The 17,055-nt window shown below is 42.1% G+C and overlaps 1 protein-coding gene across 4 annotated transcripts in view; it reads right to left on the bottom strand.

Annotated features, from left to right (window-relative positions):
- Nucleotides 1-13,281: 13,281 nt before the first annotated feature.
- The window catches only part of GRM1 (glutamate metabotropic receptor 1), a 398,087-nt gene continuing 394,313 nt past the window's right edge, over nt 13,282-17,055 (bottom strand). For 2 of the 4 annotated variants that reach the window (XM_038526271.1, XM_038526272.1), the window contains exon 9: nt 13,282-14,271. In XM_038526271.1, the coding sequence (XP_038382199.1) occupies nt 13,359-14,271 (913 nt within the window). In that variant the 3' untranslated portion in view covers nt 13,282-13,358. The remainder of the gene's footprint in view (nt 14,272-17,055) is intronic. The other 2 variants (XM_038526276.1, XM_038526273.1) reach the window with 2 other exon arrangements.

Here is a 17,055-nt window from a genome sequence, read left to right as displayed (position 1 = left end):
GCAGAGACAGTGAAACATGTTCACCAGTTAGAGCTTTAGGAATTAGGAAGACTATGTTTCCCTGCCTCCCTTGCTGTTAGATTTCAGGGGACACATGGCTGGCCATCCACTTTTAGTCCGGCTCCTACAAACATCCTACACAAACCTTCAGTTCACACATTTCCCTTACTGCAGTGACTTAGGACCACATGTCCCAGCTTGGGTTGTTGCAGGCATGAAGGAGAGTGGCCTAACCTGAATGTGAGTTTATGTGAGCATGAAATAGATGTTATTTTATTAGAGTACTGAGATTGAAGACTTCTGGGAACAATACTAGGGGAAAATGGAATGTAGGTAGAATGTGTTAAATGGGATGTAGGCCACTATTGATCACTGTGGTAGAATTTTACACACGTGTTGAGCAAGACAATTGTAGTCAACAGTAGAGAATACTTACACAATCACTTAAATGTAATAAATTACTATTGATAGGAATCACAGGATGTATCGCTCCAATATACTGTTTATTAACTCACTGACTGAATAGAGATGTTTTTTGAGTTACAGTCTTCAAAGTGGACTAGATCCCCTTTCAACCAGACACACTGGAGTCAAAGAACAGAAGATAAGATGTCAAGAACATGATTTCATTGTCCACCAATCACTGAATGCCACTCTGATGAGGGAGCAGAAGGCTAGCTAAGACAAAGCACAAGCTGACACTCTGCAATATCCCCCCCCCCCCACTCCTGGGTGGTGTATATATATATATATATATATATATATATATATATATATATATATATATGACATTCTTCTATGGAGATCCCAACTGTCTTCATGTTAGTTAACACCTTACTAAAGGGAAAAGCAACCTTAACTTGAACATGGCAAGGCCTCCAGTATCTTGTAGGTCCTCTTTAGCATAAGAAAGTTCTTTTGAAAACCTTCCTTTTTTCTCACCTCTCCCCACCCCATGGAATATAATCAATTGCTCCTCAGAACCCCGGTGCAGTTCTTTCTACCCACAGGTCCCGTCCCTAGGCTTTAATAAAACCACCTTTTTGCACCAAAGACATCTCAAGAATTCTTTTTTGGCTGTGGGCTCCAGACCTCACCCCACCAAACCTCACCTATATCCCAAAACTACATAAACTCCACCTGGATACTGTTGTGCCCAAGTTTGCGAATCTGAGAAACCACCAAGGAGCCAACACCAAAGCAAGCGCACGAGGGTTTATTAGCAAGCTCGAGCTTGGGCCCAAGTGTACCCAACACCGCGGAGCAGGGACTTGGACCCCAAAGTGGGTTACAGCTGGGTTTTTTATGGGCTGGCTGGCCTAGGGGATTTTCAAAAGGGGTGGAGGAATTTCTCAAGTTCTGTTTACATTCTGGTATGGGGCTTTCAAGGGCATTGAGCTCTGTTTTCATTCTAATATGGAACTTTCTACCATGGGCGTGGGCTCTGTTGTCTTTCTGATATGGGATTCCCTGCCGAGGACATTCTGCAGTTTTTCCTGTGAAGTTCAGCTCTTATTCACAGGGGCCAAAGATGGCTGTACTTGTGCTAATGCTAAACTTGAGGTGGAATGGCCTTAATTTTTCTCAGCCTCCACAGATACCCTAATTTTTGCCTTTGAAAAACTCTCACATGTAAGCCCTGGGGGAGTTTGGGATATCGAAGCATTAGCTCCCTGTTCTCCTGGGGGGCACCACACCAAAGTAGTAGTCTATATTTCTTCACTGCCAAAGCTCCGTGCATGTGGGGCAAATTCTAGTTTGGTTTGGTTACAAGCTTTCAATCCTCTCTCTCATCCTTCCCTTCTCCTCTCCTTTCCTCTGACTCCCTCCCCTCGCTCCCCTTCCTCTCCCTCCCTTCCTTCTGCGGTGGTTTGGAGTCTTGAGATTCAGAGTCAAAGGCCTTAGAAAGAATTCCTGCGATCCTTAGAAAGAATTCTTGCATGTCTTTGGTGCAAAAAGGTGGTTTTGTTAAAGCCCAGGGCTAGGACCCATGGGCAAAAAGAGCTGCACTGGGGTTTGTGAGGAAGGGCTGATTATAGGCTTTAGAGCCCAGGGAGGTAAAGACAAAGGGAAGTTTCCACAAGGATATTGGTTAATTTAAGCTAGTTATTTTTATGACACTTCAAACACGGGAGAAGCTCTGAAATCCAAGTAAAAGATATCCTTTTGTAAAGATACATTTACATATATAAGGAAAATCCCCATTTGTCAGGCATCTGCTTTGCTGTAACAGGAAGAGGAGGGATGACTCTAAATCTCTAGAAAGTCTTATCAATGGAAAAGACAACTACTTAAATCTGCATTGTGGGACCCAGGAAATTCAACAAAAATCCCCTACCCCTGGACAAGCAGAGCAGGACTGATTCCATTTTGTGCTACACCCGCCACCTCCTGTGTGACCCCCACGTGACCTGCTTATTGCTCAAGGCGCTGCCCCACCCTAGTCAAGCGGCTGGGCACACCCTAATAGGAAATGGGCTCATAACAATGTAACCCTGCCTTGTGCCCGCCAAAACTGCGCGCCAATTCCGACCAGAGTGATAGGCCCGTTCAAATGGTCACTATAGGGTAAATTGCGATTCAATTGGCCACCTGCTGGTGGACCAACACGACTGTGCAACTTTCTGGGTATGTTACAATCCCATTGGCCACTGGCCCCTATAAAGCTGCTGCGCCTCTTAGTCTCGGGGTCCAAGTCCCTGCTCCGCTGTGTCGGGTGTGCTTGGACCCAGGCTCGAGCTTGTAAATAAACCCTCGTGTAGATAAACCGTCGTGTCTTTGCATCGGTGTCGGCTCCTCGGTGGTTTCCCGGATTCGCAATCTTGGGCACAACATGCATAACGTCCTTACCCTTGTTTACTTTGCTTTTCCTGGTAACCTCCCATAACTGACTCTCCACCCCCAATATCTGCTTTTGTCTTTGGCTAAAGATGGTATTAAGGTGGTATCTTTGGCCATTCAGGAAGTTACTCACTTTTCCTGGGTCTTCTCAGTTATACGTGTTACCGAACTTTTGTTTGGTTTTCTCCCGTTAATCTGTCTCAGGTCAATTTGATTCTTGGACCAGCTAGAGAAACTTTGAAGGGTAGAGAAAAAAATCTTTCCTCCCCAACAGTCTTACAAATGGAGATGTCTCTCTTAAATGTAAATATTTCTTACAAAAGGGTAACTTCTACTTGGTTTTCAGAGCTTCCACTGTGTTTGCAGTTTCTTAAAAATAACCAGCTTAAAATAATCAGTATTCCAAGAGGCACATCTTGGGGTGGCAAAATTTGCTATCTTACAAATACGATAATTACTGCAAATATATATATACATTTTTTTACTTCAAGTAGTTTTCTAGTGTTTTTATAAATTGCTGCAATTAAACAGTGATTTTGAGTTAGAATTTTTTTTTTTTTTTCCATTGGTAGATTTCCATTGTGAGTCAACATGCAGTGATGATGATTCTGGTTGTGGATAAGGAAAACTTCTGCACATGTATGAAATCTTAAAGCCCTCTGGGAGATAATTCATACCTAGCTCCCAACTGGTGATTTTGTATCGGAACTAATCGGAGTCTTCTCCTTGGTGAGTTACAGGTAGAGTACACCAGGTGGAGTTGTCACAAAGGAAACTTTATTTGCAGCAAATAAGGAGGTCACAGAGAATAACTCCCAAAGCCAGGACTCCCTGAGCAGGGACAAGTGGGTTCTTTTTATTTAGGGTTAGGATGAATATGCAGAAAGGGAAGTTTTGTCATCATATGTAGACAGGCATAAGGCTGCACAGGCTTACTTAGGAAACATGCCAATATATGTAGTCTATGTTATATTAATGAAGTTTGTGCTCCTCTGTGGGGTGGAGACTTTAACATTATAATGGAGCAGAGGTAACTGTTAGCTGTCAGTGGGAAGGGGGTCTGGACCTGCTCTCAGAGCCAGAACATGCATAAACTGGCTGGGGTCCTGGGCTCATTATCTCAGGTAAAGAGTTGAGGGCCTTACTTTTGATACAACTTTGGGAGTTTTACCATTGATATTGTCTCTGTTATGGTTAGGCTTTTTCCTGGCCTGGTAGTGGCTGTTAAGTTTTCCCATTCTCTTTGTTCCCTTAAAACCTTTAACTACTAAGGCTTTTGCATTTCTTTGTAATTCTGACACCTCCTAGAAAGTTCTGGGAGAAGTGCATAAATCTGGGAAGTAGGGCAAAGATCAGAAAAATACCTGGACGCCTAAAACCACTTCTCTTGTGTCATGAAAGCTAAGTCTCCTCTTTCTTTTTCTGGGGACCCATAACTCTTTCTGCTTACAATTCTAGAGCAAGCAATATAAATTTTCTATTACATTGCTCTTCAGACCGAGTTTGCTTGTTTGTATCAAGAGCTTACAGAACAGTTTTCAGTGTACTATTTTAAAAATAGTCTCGGCAGAATTTCCAGCACAGTGTGGTGGTTCAGAGTCTGGGCTTTGGAGCCCAGGGAGTGTACTACAGCTCCATATCCCACCAGCAAGTTACTTCAATTTTTTTTTGAGCCTCAATGTTCTCATTTATAAAATGAGAAGTCCTACCTCAAAGAATATTACAAAGTAAATGTGTCATAAAATGTAAATGTAAAATGCAGGGAATAAATAATAATTATTATCAAATAACTGATAACATAATCTTAGAAACCAGTCTAAGGAAATATTATATATATTGGGGCACCGGGATGGCTCAGTCAGTTAAGTGTTCGACTCTTGATTTTGGCTCAGGTCATGATCTCAGGGTTGTGAGATTGAGCCCCACTTCAGCTGTGCACTGGGTGTGGAGCCTGCTTGAGATTCTTTCTACCTTTCCCTCTGCCCCACCCCCAACTCATGCTCAGGAGCACACAGGTGCTCTCTCTCTCTCTCAAATAAATTAATAAATGAAATCTTGGGTAAAAAAGAGAAATATATATAGAACAAATCTTTGGCGTGGAATAATTCTTCATACTATTTATAGGATTCAAAAAGTTTTAAACAATCTAAGTGTTTAACACTAGGTATGGTTTAAAAATTAGAAGATATCCAAGTTTATGGAGTATTTTTGTTCACTTGCACTTCAGCAAGAAGTGCTTTTAATGCTTTTAGGGTGTGAATATTAAGTAGGTCACTTTAATGACTTACTGTAAGCCCTCAAATGGCAAATAAACATGTTATTTCCCAATTGTGTTGAGTTTTTGAAGAGAAAACATTGCATTTCATGTAATTTGCACAGAGCCTACACCTTTGCCTTCCTGTTTTAGCTGCTGCTTTGCAATCTCTTTTGACTGGTGCCTGCAGTTACTTGTCCCTGTGGATGATCCCTGCATAGCCATCTCTCCCCATCTATTCCTGGATTGAACTGCCAGCATGGTGGCACTGATCCACTCTTGACCTCTAACATCCTTTGAGACTCTCTCCCTTACCGTGCTTAGAGTTCATAGCCCCTGCTCTTGATCTCTGTTATTGGTGCGTTTGCACCATTTACCAGGCTGGCTCTCTGCTCAGCTGTACCAAGACAGGGGACTGTCATGATCTACAGCGCTCATCTTCCCTGCTGACCTGCTGGAAAATCCCTGCCCTTCTTGTGGCTTCTTCTAAATTTTACATGTGGAGGTTTGAGGAGTGTTAATTGGAAAGCTTGTTAGACTCCTAGAGATCCATTCTTGCCATTGAGCCACACAGCTGCTCCATCACTGAGTGCACTAGGTGTTGAGGAGCTTATTCATCACCTGTCTGCCCAAGCCCTGTTGGTGATTCTTGCCCAGATTCCATTCTCTTTTCTTATGACTTTGTTTTCCCTTTCAGGTCGTCTGTTGCCCCTCCCCCTAACCTGGCTTACAACACGACTCATCCCATCTATCAGCTATGCTGTTATATATTTGAATTTACTGAATGTTTGAACTTCTCAGTTGTGAACCAGGTGTGAATTATTCCCAAAGGGTTCCTGGATCCAGATTCTATGAGCATAGGGAACTTTGTCTAACTCCATGAGCAAGTGATTCCTCAGTTTTGATCAAGTAGAAATCCTTGCTTAGGTCATAATGCAAAATTTAAAAAGCAGGGGAAAGATTATAAATAAGAGATAATCCTAACTGTTAGAAACAAACTTCCTGGCATGAGAATCACTAGAATAAAAAATCAAAATGTCTATAATGTTAATACTTAGATGACATGATGAAAGATTTTTCTTTTAATTCTCTAAATTTCTACCACACATTCTGTTGCTTTTTAAATAGAAAAATGACACAATCTAAGAAATTGTTTTAAAGAAATAACCCAGAGGCTAACATCAAATTTATTTATAGGACAGTCGAACTTTAATTTTCTTTTGTGACTTTATCTTGCAATAAGGAGACAGGAGTTTCTTTGGTTGGTGCTAGAAACACTTGTAATAATGTCAAGCTCTTTAACACAGCTTTATTTTGCTTTGTATAGCTCTTTGTTTTCTTATCTTTTTCTGTACTGGTATCTGTGTCTGCATGTATGTATGTTGTTTATCTATCATCTACCTATCTATCTATGTATGTATCTATGTATCTATCATCTATCTATCATCATCTGTCATCTATCTAATCTATCATCTCCATTTTCATATCTATAGCACATATTGTTAGTGCCCTTCCCCCTCCTGGCATTCCCCTTCCCCACAGGCCAATTCTTAGGTTTCCAGCTGCCAACATCTGTAAGTCTTTGCCTGAAGGCTCTTTTGGAGACTGGAGCCTGCAAATATGACACCTTGGAAGTTACTAGAATTATAATGTACCTCCCTCCTCAGCAGCCCTCAACCATGACAGGAATTGATGATTAAATACTTCCCACAAACCTTGCCTCATGGGGATGGTGGACATTTTCTTTTTTTTTTTTTTTTTAATTTTTAAAAATATTTTATTTATTTATTCATGAGAGACAGAGAGAGAGAGGCAGAGACACAGGCAGAGGGAGAAGCAAGCTCTATGCAGGGAGCCGACGTGGGACTCAATCCCGGGACACTAGGATCATGGCCTGGGCTGAAGGCAGGCACTAAACCGCTGGGCCACCCAGACATCCCCAATGGTGGACATTTTGAGGCATGCTCTCCATTCCCAGAGTTCCAGGACTGAGTCCCATGGTGGTAACCTGCCTGGTAATATACTCTTTATCGGCTGCATATCATTTACTGCCTTGCCTCCCCACATTCCTATTGGTGCTTCCAAGGATCACTTCCCCAGTACACAACTTTCATTCAAATCCTCCTCTCAGGTTCTGTTTCTGGGGAAACCCATCCTAATAAGATATTCACATTCATACCCATTTCCTGCAGTTCATAAGAAAATGCCTTATAGGTTATAGCTGATTCCAAGCTAATCCTGAGCTCAAAATGTGGCAAGGCTCCTAACAAAATTAGCATAATCTTAGGCAGCAATATTAGAATAATGGTTAAAGTGAATAAAGTATTCATGCAGTATTATGTCTAGTTCTGGAGGCAAAAATTTTTAAAGGATATTCAAAATTGGGATATCACCATGGACTGATTGGGAGTTTAGGAACCTTATAACAACAACAAAAACAAAACAAAACAAAACAAACAAAAACAGTTAAAGGAAGTGAAGCTATTTGGCTTGGAGAATGAACTACTAACAAATGGCATAATCACTCTTCAAGTGACTGAAGGGAAGTTAGGTGCACAGTCTACTAAATTTATTAAATTTCTTTCCAGAGGGCAGATCTCTGATAGGGCAAAAGTGACAGAAAAGTTTTAGTTCTGGAAAACAAAAGCTTTTCTAATGATTAGAGCTTTCTTTTATCAAATGCAAGATCCCAGTCCCTGGAAATATTTCAGCAGAGGGCAAAAATCACCTGAATCCATCCCATTCCTTAAAGTAAACCTGGGTCACACATGTTAGCCTCTGTGATTCTCACCGAAAGCTCATTTCAGTGGCCAGGATTCTGTCTTTGGAATTCCTTCAGCCTCTCGTCCTGCTACATGCCTTGCTGCTTCCACCCCCTTGTTTTCCTGGCCTTGCAATACCCTCATTCTGAATTTGTGTCTTAGCTCTGTTAAGCATCATGGATTAACAATGTCACTTTGGATATTGCTTTCCCAGTATCTGGATCTCTCTGCTCTCTTTTTGTGTGACTGCAGGCCATTCCACCTGTGCTACTCCAGTCGGAAGTGACCCCTTACCTACTCCTTTCTGACACAAGAAGAGAAACAGGACACAGAGAAATAGAGTCCTAAATGAAATGATAGCTTACTTTTTTATTTTTATTTGTTTCTTTTATTTGGGAGAAAGAGAGAGAGAGAGAGAGAGTATGAGCTGGGGGAGGGGCAGGGGAATAGGGAGAGAATCTCCAGCATGCGATATCCTTGCTGAGCATGGAGCCAACTCAGGGCTTGATCTCACAAACCTGAGATCAGGACCTGAGCCAAAACCAAGAGTCAGACACTTAACTGACTGAGCCACCCAGGGACCCCCGGAGATAGCTTATTTTAAATGACTTCTAAATTTACCTCCAACTCAATAATTCTATGATTATTTTCCCGTTCAGTTTTTCTTATCCTCATTCTTAAGTTGTCATTTCCTCCTCCTCCTCCTCCTTCTTTTTCTCCTATTAACTTATAAGCCTTGCTTCTCAAGTTACCATGAAATAATCAAGCCAGTTTTTGTTCAATAGTGTCATAATCAACTCCCTAAACTAGCCTCTCCTTTTCTCCCATGTCCCTTCAAGTCTTGGTGACTAGTTTTGGCTTCCACTTTGTTTAAAGATATGTACTTCTGTGAGAAAGGAACCTCCAGCCCTTGCTTTCTCTATGGATACACTATTTGCCCTCACTTCAGTGGGGGTCCCACTTCAGCAGTCTGTGTGGTACTGGCAGTTCTCCTGCAGAGGACGCTGTTTCCCACACCTATTATCACTTTGCCAGACCCCTGGCTGGGCTCAGTGGACACTGAGTATTGCTGTGCTCTTCTGCAAGAAAGGCAGACCGGCTGCCCAGTGGGACAGCTCTTTTTGATGCCAAAAGGAGAGCTTGTTTTTCATGATGAAAACATGTGTTGTTCCAGTTGGCAGAGTTAGGATCAGTAGGTGGAAATACAGAGCTCTGGACCCCATAAGGCTCTTGGAATAAATCTTCAAAGAATTAAGCTAGGAAAACTACATGGTGTTACAACACTTACTTCCTTTTTTCGACATTTACTGAGTATCTGCTTTGCCCTGAAGTCTCACAAATTAGAAAGGAAAAAAAAAAATGGATCACAAACAAAAAGGAACTTAGAATCTATTAAGGGAAAGAGACATGCAAACTATAATATAGTCAGGGTATGAATAAAATGCTTTGAGAATACAAAAGGAGGAGCAGCTCCTACATACTCTCCTGAGTTCTGGAGAGGAACATGAATTCACAGGCTCTGTGCCAGCTTAGGATAGAGCTTGAATCCCTTATGGGCCACTTGCTAGCTGAGAGACTCTGGGCAAGTTATTTCAATACTCTAAAATATCCATGGAGCAGAAGTACCCAGAAGATTAAATCAGAATGAATGTAAAGAATCTAGCAAAATATCTGGCTCAGAGTAAGCTGATGAACCTGTTGCTTCCCTTCTCTTTGATTCCTTTTCAGGAAAGTCTCTGTAGAAATTATTGGGGGCAGTTACTCACACATCGTTTGCAGTATCCAGATCCCAGACTCAGCTGCTTGAAATGTCTTCCTTATGGTGAAGCTTCTGGACCCTCCAAGTGCCCAGTGACCTACTGGACAACCTGAGGGTATCTTTGGACTACACATCTGAAACATTTTCATTTTTCTTCTTCTTCTTTTGTTTCTCAGTCTCTCTCTTCTGACTTTTCTCTCTCAGACATCAAGCTCCCATTTCATTTATCATTCTATTTTCTGGACGTAGTGAAGGAACCCCCTGGTGTCTCAACCCCTGATTCTGGAAATTCCTTCAATATCAGCCTTCCTGTATACAGCTTGCTCCTATCATCTAAACAAATCACAATCTCATGGATGTGATCCTTGTACCATCATTGTTCTCCTCTCCAATGATACTGGATGGATGCTTTACTTTGTGGGTTCCTTATGGCAAAAGATATGAATAACAGGTTTCCTTATTTGGAAGACCAGTGAAGTCCCCATTGAAATATAAGGGAACAAAACTTGAAATGTAAGGGAATAGAGAAGGAGGATGTCAACAAAGTAAGACACTAGGTTCCTCTAGAGTATGAGTCTTGTAGGGCACTAATAAAACAAAGAGGCAGCCTTCAGACGCCTCTGTCTCCAGAGCTCTGCTGGAGATCCAGGAGTTTGTCAAGCCTCATACATTCTCTCAAAATAAATGAAAGGCAGTGTCTGCCATAGCACTGAATATTCAAATTCTAGATTTAATTTTAATTTAGAGTTTCAAGTACGATCTTTCTCAGAGTCAAAATGTGCTCTACCTTGTCACCTACCTGGCCTGTAGATTTTGTGTAATATTCTCCAACTTTGATCTAAAAGACATGTGAGCAAAATCAAACCACTGTAATTGTTCTTTGTACCAGTCTATTTCTCTTATTGTAACTCTGGCAAAGCATGGAGAAGGAATACACATATTTAATAAATAGAAAATATTTATTATACAGCATTATCAAGATTATCTGACAAAAGGCAGTAACAAGCCAAAGGAAAACACTTTTACAAGAAGCTAAACAACCTGTATAAGCACATACATTAAGGTGAAGAGTATCTGCCCTTTTGGTATAGGGTATGTATGTGTACATTTCCAATTTTGAACAATTATGCTATAAGAGCTAATACTGTATTATATTCAGGAAAACTTTTAATCATGATGATATTAGGCATTCAGAGAAATAATGTGTTTGGTGTTGAATGTGTTCACCAAATGTCTCGGACTAAAACCTCAGAACAAACTGACATCTTATATTATCTGAATAGTAGAGCAGTTTTCCTGATCTATTCTTACTTTAAAAAAAAAATCTGAATGCACAAGTCTTGTGATATCAAGGACATATGTTAGTGGCATTAAGATAAAAAACATGTTTCACAAATAATAGATAGTAGGCTTTTACTTGCTAGTTTGCCCATAAGCAGACCGTCTATTAAGTCCTGGAACCATCTATGTTCCTCATTCTGCTCCATTACCGTGAAAACATGGAGCTGAAATTCCCGTTTCAGTCATGAGGTCTTTCTACCACAGGTGTTACAAATAATTTTTTAAAGGAAAGGCAGTCCATTCTTGATATGGAACCGACTAAACTTGGCAGTAGAATATGGGAAGGCATAAGAAACACGAGCCTCAAACTTTGGAGCTGATGTTAAATTTTGAACAAATGATGCAGTGGGTATTTAAAGACTCTAAGATGATTTTTGGCTGAGAAATTAGCTTCCACATGAAGGAAGCATATTAAAATATGACTGCACATAAGGCATAAACAGATATTTAAAGGGGTAAGCTTCATTCCACAAATAATAGAAGAGATCAAAACAGCAAGAAAAATTGCTTTTATTGGGTGTAAAAAGGAGAACAAAAATGAAACAACTGGGTTACACATACGTGGATATTACACACAGCAAATAACAAAAGCACAAAGAAAAGTGATGACAGTGAAAATAGAGGAATAAAAGTACATAGAAATAACAATGAAAAGAAAGTAAGAAGTGATGAATAGATAATTTGAGAAATTATTATCAGACATAGAGGCTAGTATACGCTGTAAGCACTGAAAGCTCAAGTCGCTGTGGAAAATCCTTTTTAAAAAAATCTAAAATGACCTAAAATAATCTCATTATTGTCATTTTAATCTCATGTTTTAATAATGATGTGTGAAAATTTATAAAATGTACCTCTTTATTGTTACCCACAGTTTTTAAATGAATTTTTAATATGATAAATTTTCAAGCCATTTCATTAATTACATGTTCCACATCATAAAATATCTGAAAAATAAGTTCCCTCTTAGAAGAGGAAGGACCATCTGAGCATCGTATGAAAACCATTGGACCACAGCACTCAAACCTTCAAAAGCTTCTGTAGATATTGGTGACAATATATAAAACATTATTTGAACATAAAAATATCTATACTCTATTGGAAAGACAACCTTCTAGTTGCAGTTCCACTGACATTACATTGCACAAATTTTATCATCACATGTATACAAGGATACAGAAACACATTTACGCACTAGTTACAGGGACTGGGACTTTGATGACAGGAGGAAAGAATTATTTGTCATTGAACCAGTAATAGTTGCTATGAGTACACCATTAAGTTGGAAGATGGATTCGTTTCTGTAGTACATAGGAAGAAACAATGGCACCAGATACACATACAGCATCTTAGAAGTTCAACTGGTAATATTATTTGCTACAGTAAATGTAATGTAACAATTTTGCCACATGGTGTGTTCTCTTTAATTGAAGGGCAGAGAAGAGCCCCCTTGGCACAAACACAAGATAATCCACAAAACATCTTCTGCCACTCTCAAAATTACCTCTTGTTCTACTTCTTTCCAAAATCACCAATCAGCGAGTATCAAATATGGTACCTAATTTGTGCTGATTGTGTTCACCGCCTCACCCTTCCATGGTGTCCTGCTTCTCACTCCATCCTCCCTTAGCACTCCCGACGAAGCACTTTTTGGTGATGCTTTAGCTCTGATTCCTGTTTTCCTAAATAGAGAGAAATCACAGAGCAGCAGGGTGTCCATACCGTTTCTTTCCAAGTGTGACAAGCCTGGCTCTGGATCAGGTGCAATGGGTGAAGACAAGCCCCTGTTTGGGCCAGTTCCCGAAGCTCTCGAAGACCATTAAGGAAAAGGGGTAGAGAAAAATGAGCTGCCGTACCATGGGTGGTTGCACACCTGCCCCTCCTTCACCCACCTGCTGTCTGGCTCCATCACACCAGGCCTACCATGACTACCATGATGTCAACTACTGATTCACCCGGCGGGTCCACCTGGACTGGCTCTTTTCAAGCTGGCCAAGTGTGTGTGGGCACGTATATCTATGCACAATTGTCCAACAAAGGAGATGATGTCTGTTGATTTATTTGTTTGTTTGTCTGTTTATTAATTTATGCGGTGAAGGTTGTATGCTATATGGGATTGTGCTTTGTCAGAATTCCCTTTCTTCCCAGAGAAGGCTTTTGAATAATTCAAGAATCGGGATCCTCGCCTGGTTCATCGTTGGCTCCCAGAGCACAGTTCCCTCTGGCCTTCCCTAAGGCAGCAGCGTCGCTCCCTTTCCCGCTGACTTCGCCTCCTCTCCCTCCTCCTCCTCCTCCTCCTCCTCCTCCTCCTCCTCCTCCTCCTCCTCCTAGCAGCTGCCCGCACACCTCCGGAGGTGCCGGTGCTCCCTGGATTCTCTTGCTTTTCCACGTGGACACCTCCTTCCTACAAGGTGGAAGAGCTTTGCTTATAGTCCCTCAGAATGACCGAGGCGTAGGTCACGTTGGGAGGGGTGCAGAGCACCGACTCGGACACGGGGGAGCTGGGCACCGAGCTGCCCGAGGCCACCGAGTCGCGGAAGGGCGACGGTGGCGTCAGGGCGGGCGAATCCTCGGGCGCCGGCTTGCCGGCCGCCTGCAGCTCGTCGTCCTCCTCCTCCAGCTCGTCCTCCTCCGTGTTCCCCTCCCGCTCGTACAGGTACTCCTGGAGGAGCTTAAACCTCTCGCTGTCGTCCTCGTCCTCGTCCTCCGCCGGCGGGGAGGCGGGCTCCGGCCCGAAGGTGCTCAGCTGCAGCGGGAGCATCTGCAGGTGCTGCGGGGGCGCCGGGGGCGGGTACAGCGGGCGCACCCCGTTCCCCGGGCCCCCGGGCACAGCCAGCACCGCGTTGAAATCCGGGATCCCGGTGCTGAAATTGTTGACCACTCCCTGCAGCTGGTCCATCAGGGATTTCTGCGGTTGCGGTGGCTGCTGGAGGGGAGGGGGCAAGCCCTTGGGGATGGCCGGGTCTGCCAGGAAGAGGGGGGTCTCGTCTGTGGTCAGGTGGGGTGGCAGAGGCGGGGTGCTCACAGCCGTTGGCACGCGGCGGTGCACCACCATGGAAGGGCTGCTGGGAGGGCTGAAGCCGACGGGCTGGGCATCCTCCTCCTCCACGTTGTAAAGGGTTTTGGTGCTGGTATCGGAAAAAGTCAGGCTCTTGCCGGAGCCCTGGTAACTTTTAGTGAGGGGCTTGATGACGGCCGTTTGGTTGCAGGCCGTCTCATTGGTCTTCACGTGCACAGAGAGGCGGTGCCACATGTGCTGTCCCTTGGGTACCTGTCTTCCACCTGGTTCAGACCATGACACAGACTTGCCATTAGAACTATGAATAAAATAGAGATGGATTTATTTGCAGATATATCATGCACACAGGAGAAAACACCTATAAATGATACGCAATCGCAGCTCAATACAATTTGATCCCCACCCCCACCCCAACCACCCACCCCCCGGCGGGCGACTGTATGCCTGGCCTCCATACCCGTAACCTCCCCTTGTTAAAGGTCAAATGCCAAAAGCTGCGGTGACCGCAGCTTGCCTCTGTAGCTGCGGTCAGGGATTTCATCAACCCCAAGACAAAGCAGAACACTTCGACCCTGAGGAAGTCGGAGGGGAGAAAAGCCAGCCTGTGGCAGAAGCAGCTAGTTTCTTTTAGGTCTGAGATTTCACAAAGTTATCACACACACACATACACACGCATACACCTAAGGTAATCCCAACGCTGCCACTCAGTGCAAGCCTTTGAAAGATTCCAAAATGGATGGAGGAAACGAATAAGAAATAAAACTATAGTTACACGTGGACAACAGAACATAATGACCATAGCTCTTGCCTCCCTTTCTTCTTAGTCCCTGGAACAAAGTAAAACCCACGTATTAAGCCACTCTCATTGTCCTGTGAGGTTATAAAATATATCCTCTCAGTCACCCTTTCTGATAGGCAGGTATCTCCTGGTACCAGAGCAGCAGGGTCAGACACATGGCACCTGTACAGAAGAGAAAAAAGCAGATGACAGAAATCCCAGACCCATGTTCCACTTATGGGTGTCATAACTTATGCTTTCCTTTCTATTTCAACACACTATTCCCGACACACACAATGGATCACAATTCACATAAAGGCCCTGATTCAGAGCAGCTAGTCTGGGATTTCCCCACTGGGGACTTTTAACTAGGTGTGTTTGGAAAGACAGAGAACCAGGAAGCCCAGCAAAATGTAGATGCTCAGACCCTGGTTTAGTCCTTCAACAATGTGATGAAATTAAGATTCAGAGAAAGCAGAAGTTACAGAGACAAAGACCCCTCCCTGGTCTTTTCCTCATAGAGCTTTGGAGAAGAAAAATGTTAGGGTACCAGCAGCCCTCCCACTTTATACACTTTCATCTTCATGGGACCATCAAAAAACCAATCAAATAGCAGAAGGAGGAGGAGAAGAAGAGGAAGAAGGAGAGGAGGAGGAGAGAAAGAAGGAGAAGAAGAGGAGGAGAAAGAGAAGAAGGAGAAGGTAGAGGAAGAAAAGAGATGTACTGTGTATATCATTCAAATTCTATTCTATATGTTATAATAACTCTGGTCTTACTTTTGGACTTTTAGCTTTCTTTCTGTATAACTTTTAGCAGATGGTGGTACCTTACCATAGTATACTATTAATAACAGCAGTGTTAATACTTACATCAGGAAATAGTTTTTCTTGTGTGTATGTGGTTCTTTTTTTTTTTTTTTTTGAGTTTGCTTTTTCACTGTATCCATGAAAACAACAGAAAAAGTAGCACAATGTTAACACATTTTTGACAGTAAAAGGAATAGGGATAAGGAACATTTTTTTTTCTTAGGTGGATGTGTGAAATAGACTATTCTGTATCATGGTCTTTTGTTTGGAAAAATGTAGGAAATGATCAATAGTTAATATAATGGTTCATTAAATCATTTTGAAAATACAAGAACGAATACTTCAAAAATTATATGTGTGGCATTTATGATGACAGTAATGTTTTGACATTTTATATATTATAATCTTGAAAAATGAAGTGAGTCAAATAAGTACAGAGTCTTGCAGAAATTCTGATATCTATTATAGAAAATTCTGGATATAAGAGTCCTAAACTAGATATAAACTTAAAATTTTGCTCATTATTTGGGAAAAGGTGGTTCCTCTATCTATCTTATAATTTCTATACATATATATATATATCATAGAATGTATAGCATATATATATGTGTGTGTATATATATATATTTGAGAGAGAGTGTGTGTGCAAGCAGAGGGAGAGGGAGAATCTTGAGCAGACTCCCCACTGAGCACAGAGCCCAACACTAGGGTTGGGGGGTTTGATCTCACAACCCTGAGATCACCACCTGAGCCGAAACCAGGAGTCAGATGCTCAGCTGACTGAGCCACCCAGGGGCCCCATATATGCTATATTTTTAGTTGCTTAAGAAAAGTCTCATCTCCAAAATACTATATGAAAATTAATACTTCTTTGAAATATATGCTTAATATATTCCCTGAGAATGTGGAAGTACTTGTAAATGCAGAATTACTGACTTTTCAGTTTCCACATTGTTAGACAACCTTTCTTCTGAGTTGAGTCAACAAAGAACAGATAATTGGTGTTCCCAGCATGAACGGATAGTCAACAAGCCAGCAACCAAGACCACAATCCACTGTTCCTCTTCTGAGTTTGAAACTCTAGGTAAGCTCACCTCCCACTTCCTTCTTTCTCAATTTCCTCCACTCTCTACTCTACTTTCACACCCTCTTTATACATTCATTATGACTCTTCCAGAAAGTATAAAACCACTGATTTGCCTCTTGCCTTGCCTTTTAAATATGTTTTAGTGTACCATCCAACCTCAATGATTTGCATCCCATTTTTAAAAAAAGATTTTATTTGAGAGAGACAGTGAGTGGGAAGAAGGGCAAAGGAGGAGGGAGAGAGACAAGCAGACTCCGCCCTGAGCAAGGAGCCCAACTCGGAGCTAGATCCCAGCACCCTGAAATTGTGATCTAAGTGGAAATCAGGAATCAGATGCTCAACAGACCTAGCCATCCAGGAGCCTTTTATTTGCATCACTTTTAATTACAGTGGAAACATCTTTTCCTTTTC

This window comes from Canis lupus, chromosome 1 (assembly GCF_011100685.1).
Source record: "Canis lupus familiaris isolate Mischka breed German Shepherd chromosome 1, alternate assembly UU_Cfam_GSD_1.0, whole genome shotgun sequence".
Classification (NCBI taxonomy): Eukaryota; Metazoa; Chordata; class Mammalia; order Carnivora; family Canidae; genus Canis; species Canis lupus.
This window is presented reverse-complemented; position numbering and strand designations above follow the sequence as displayed.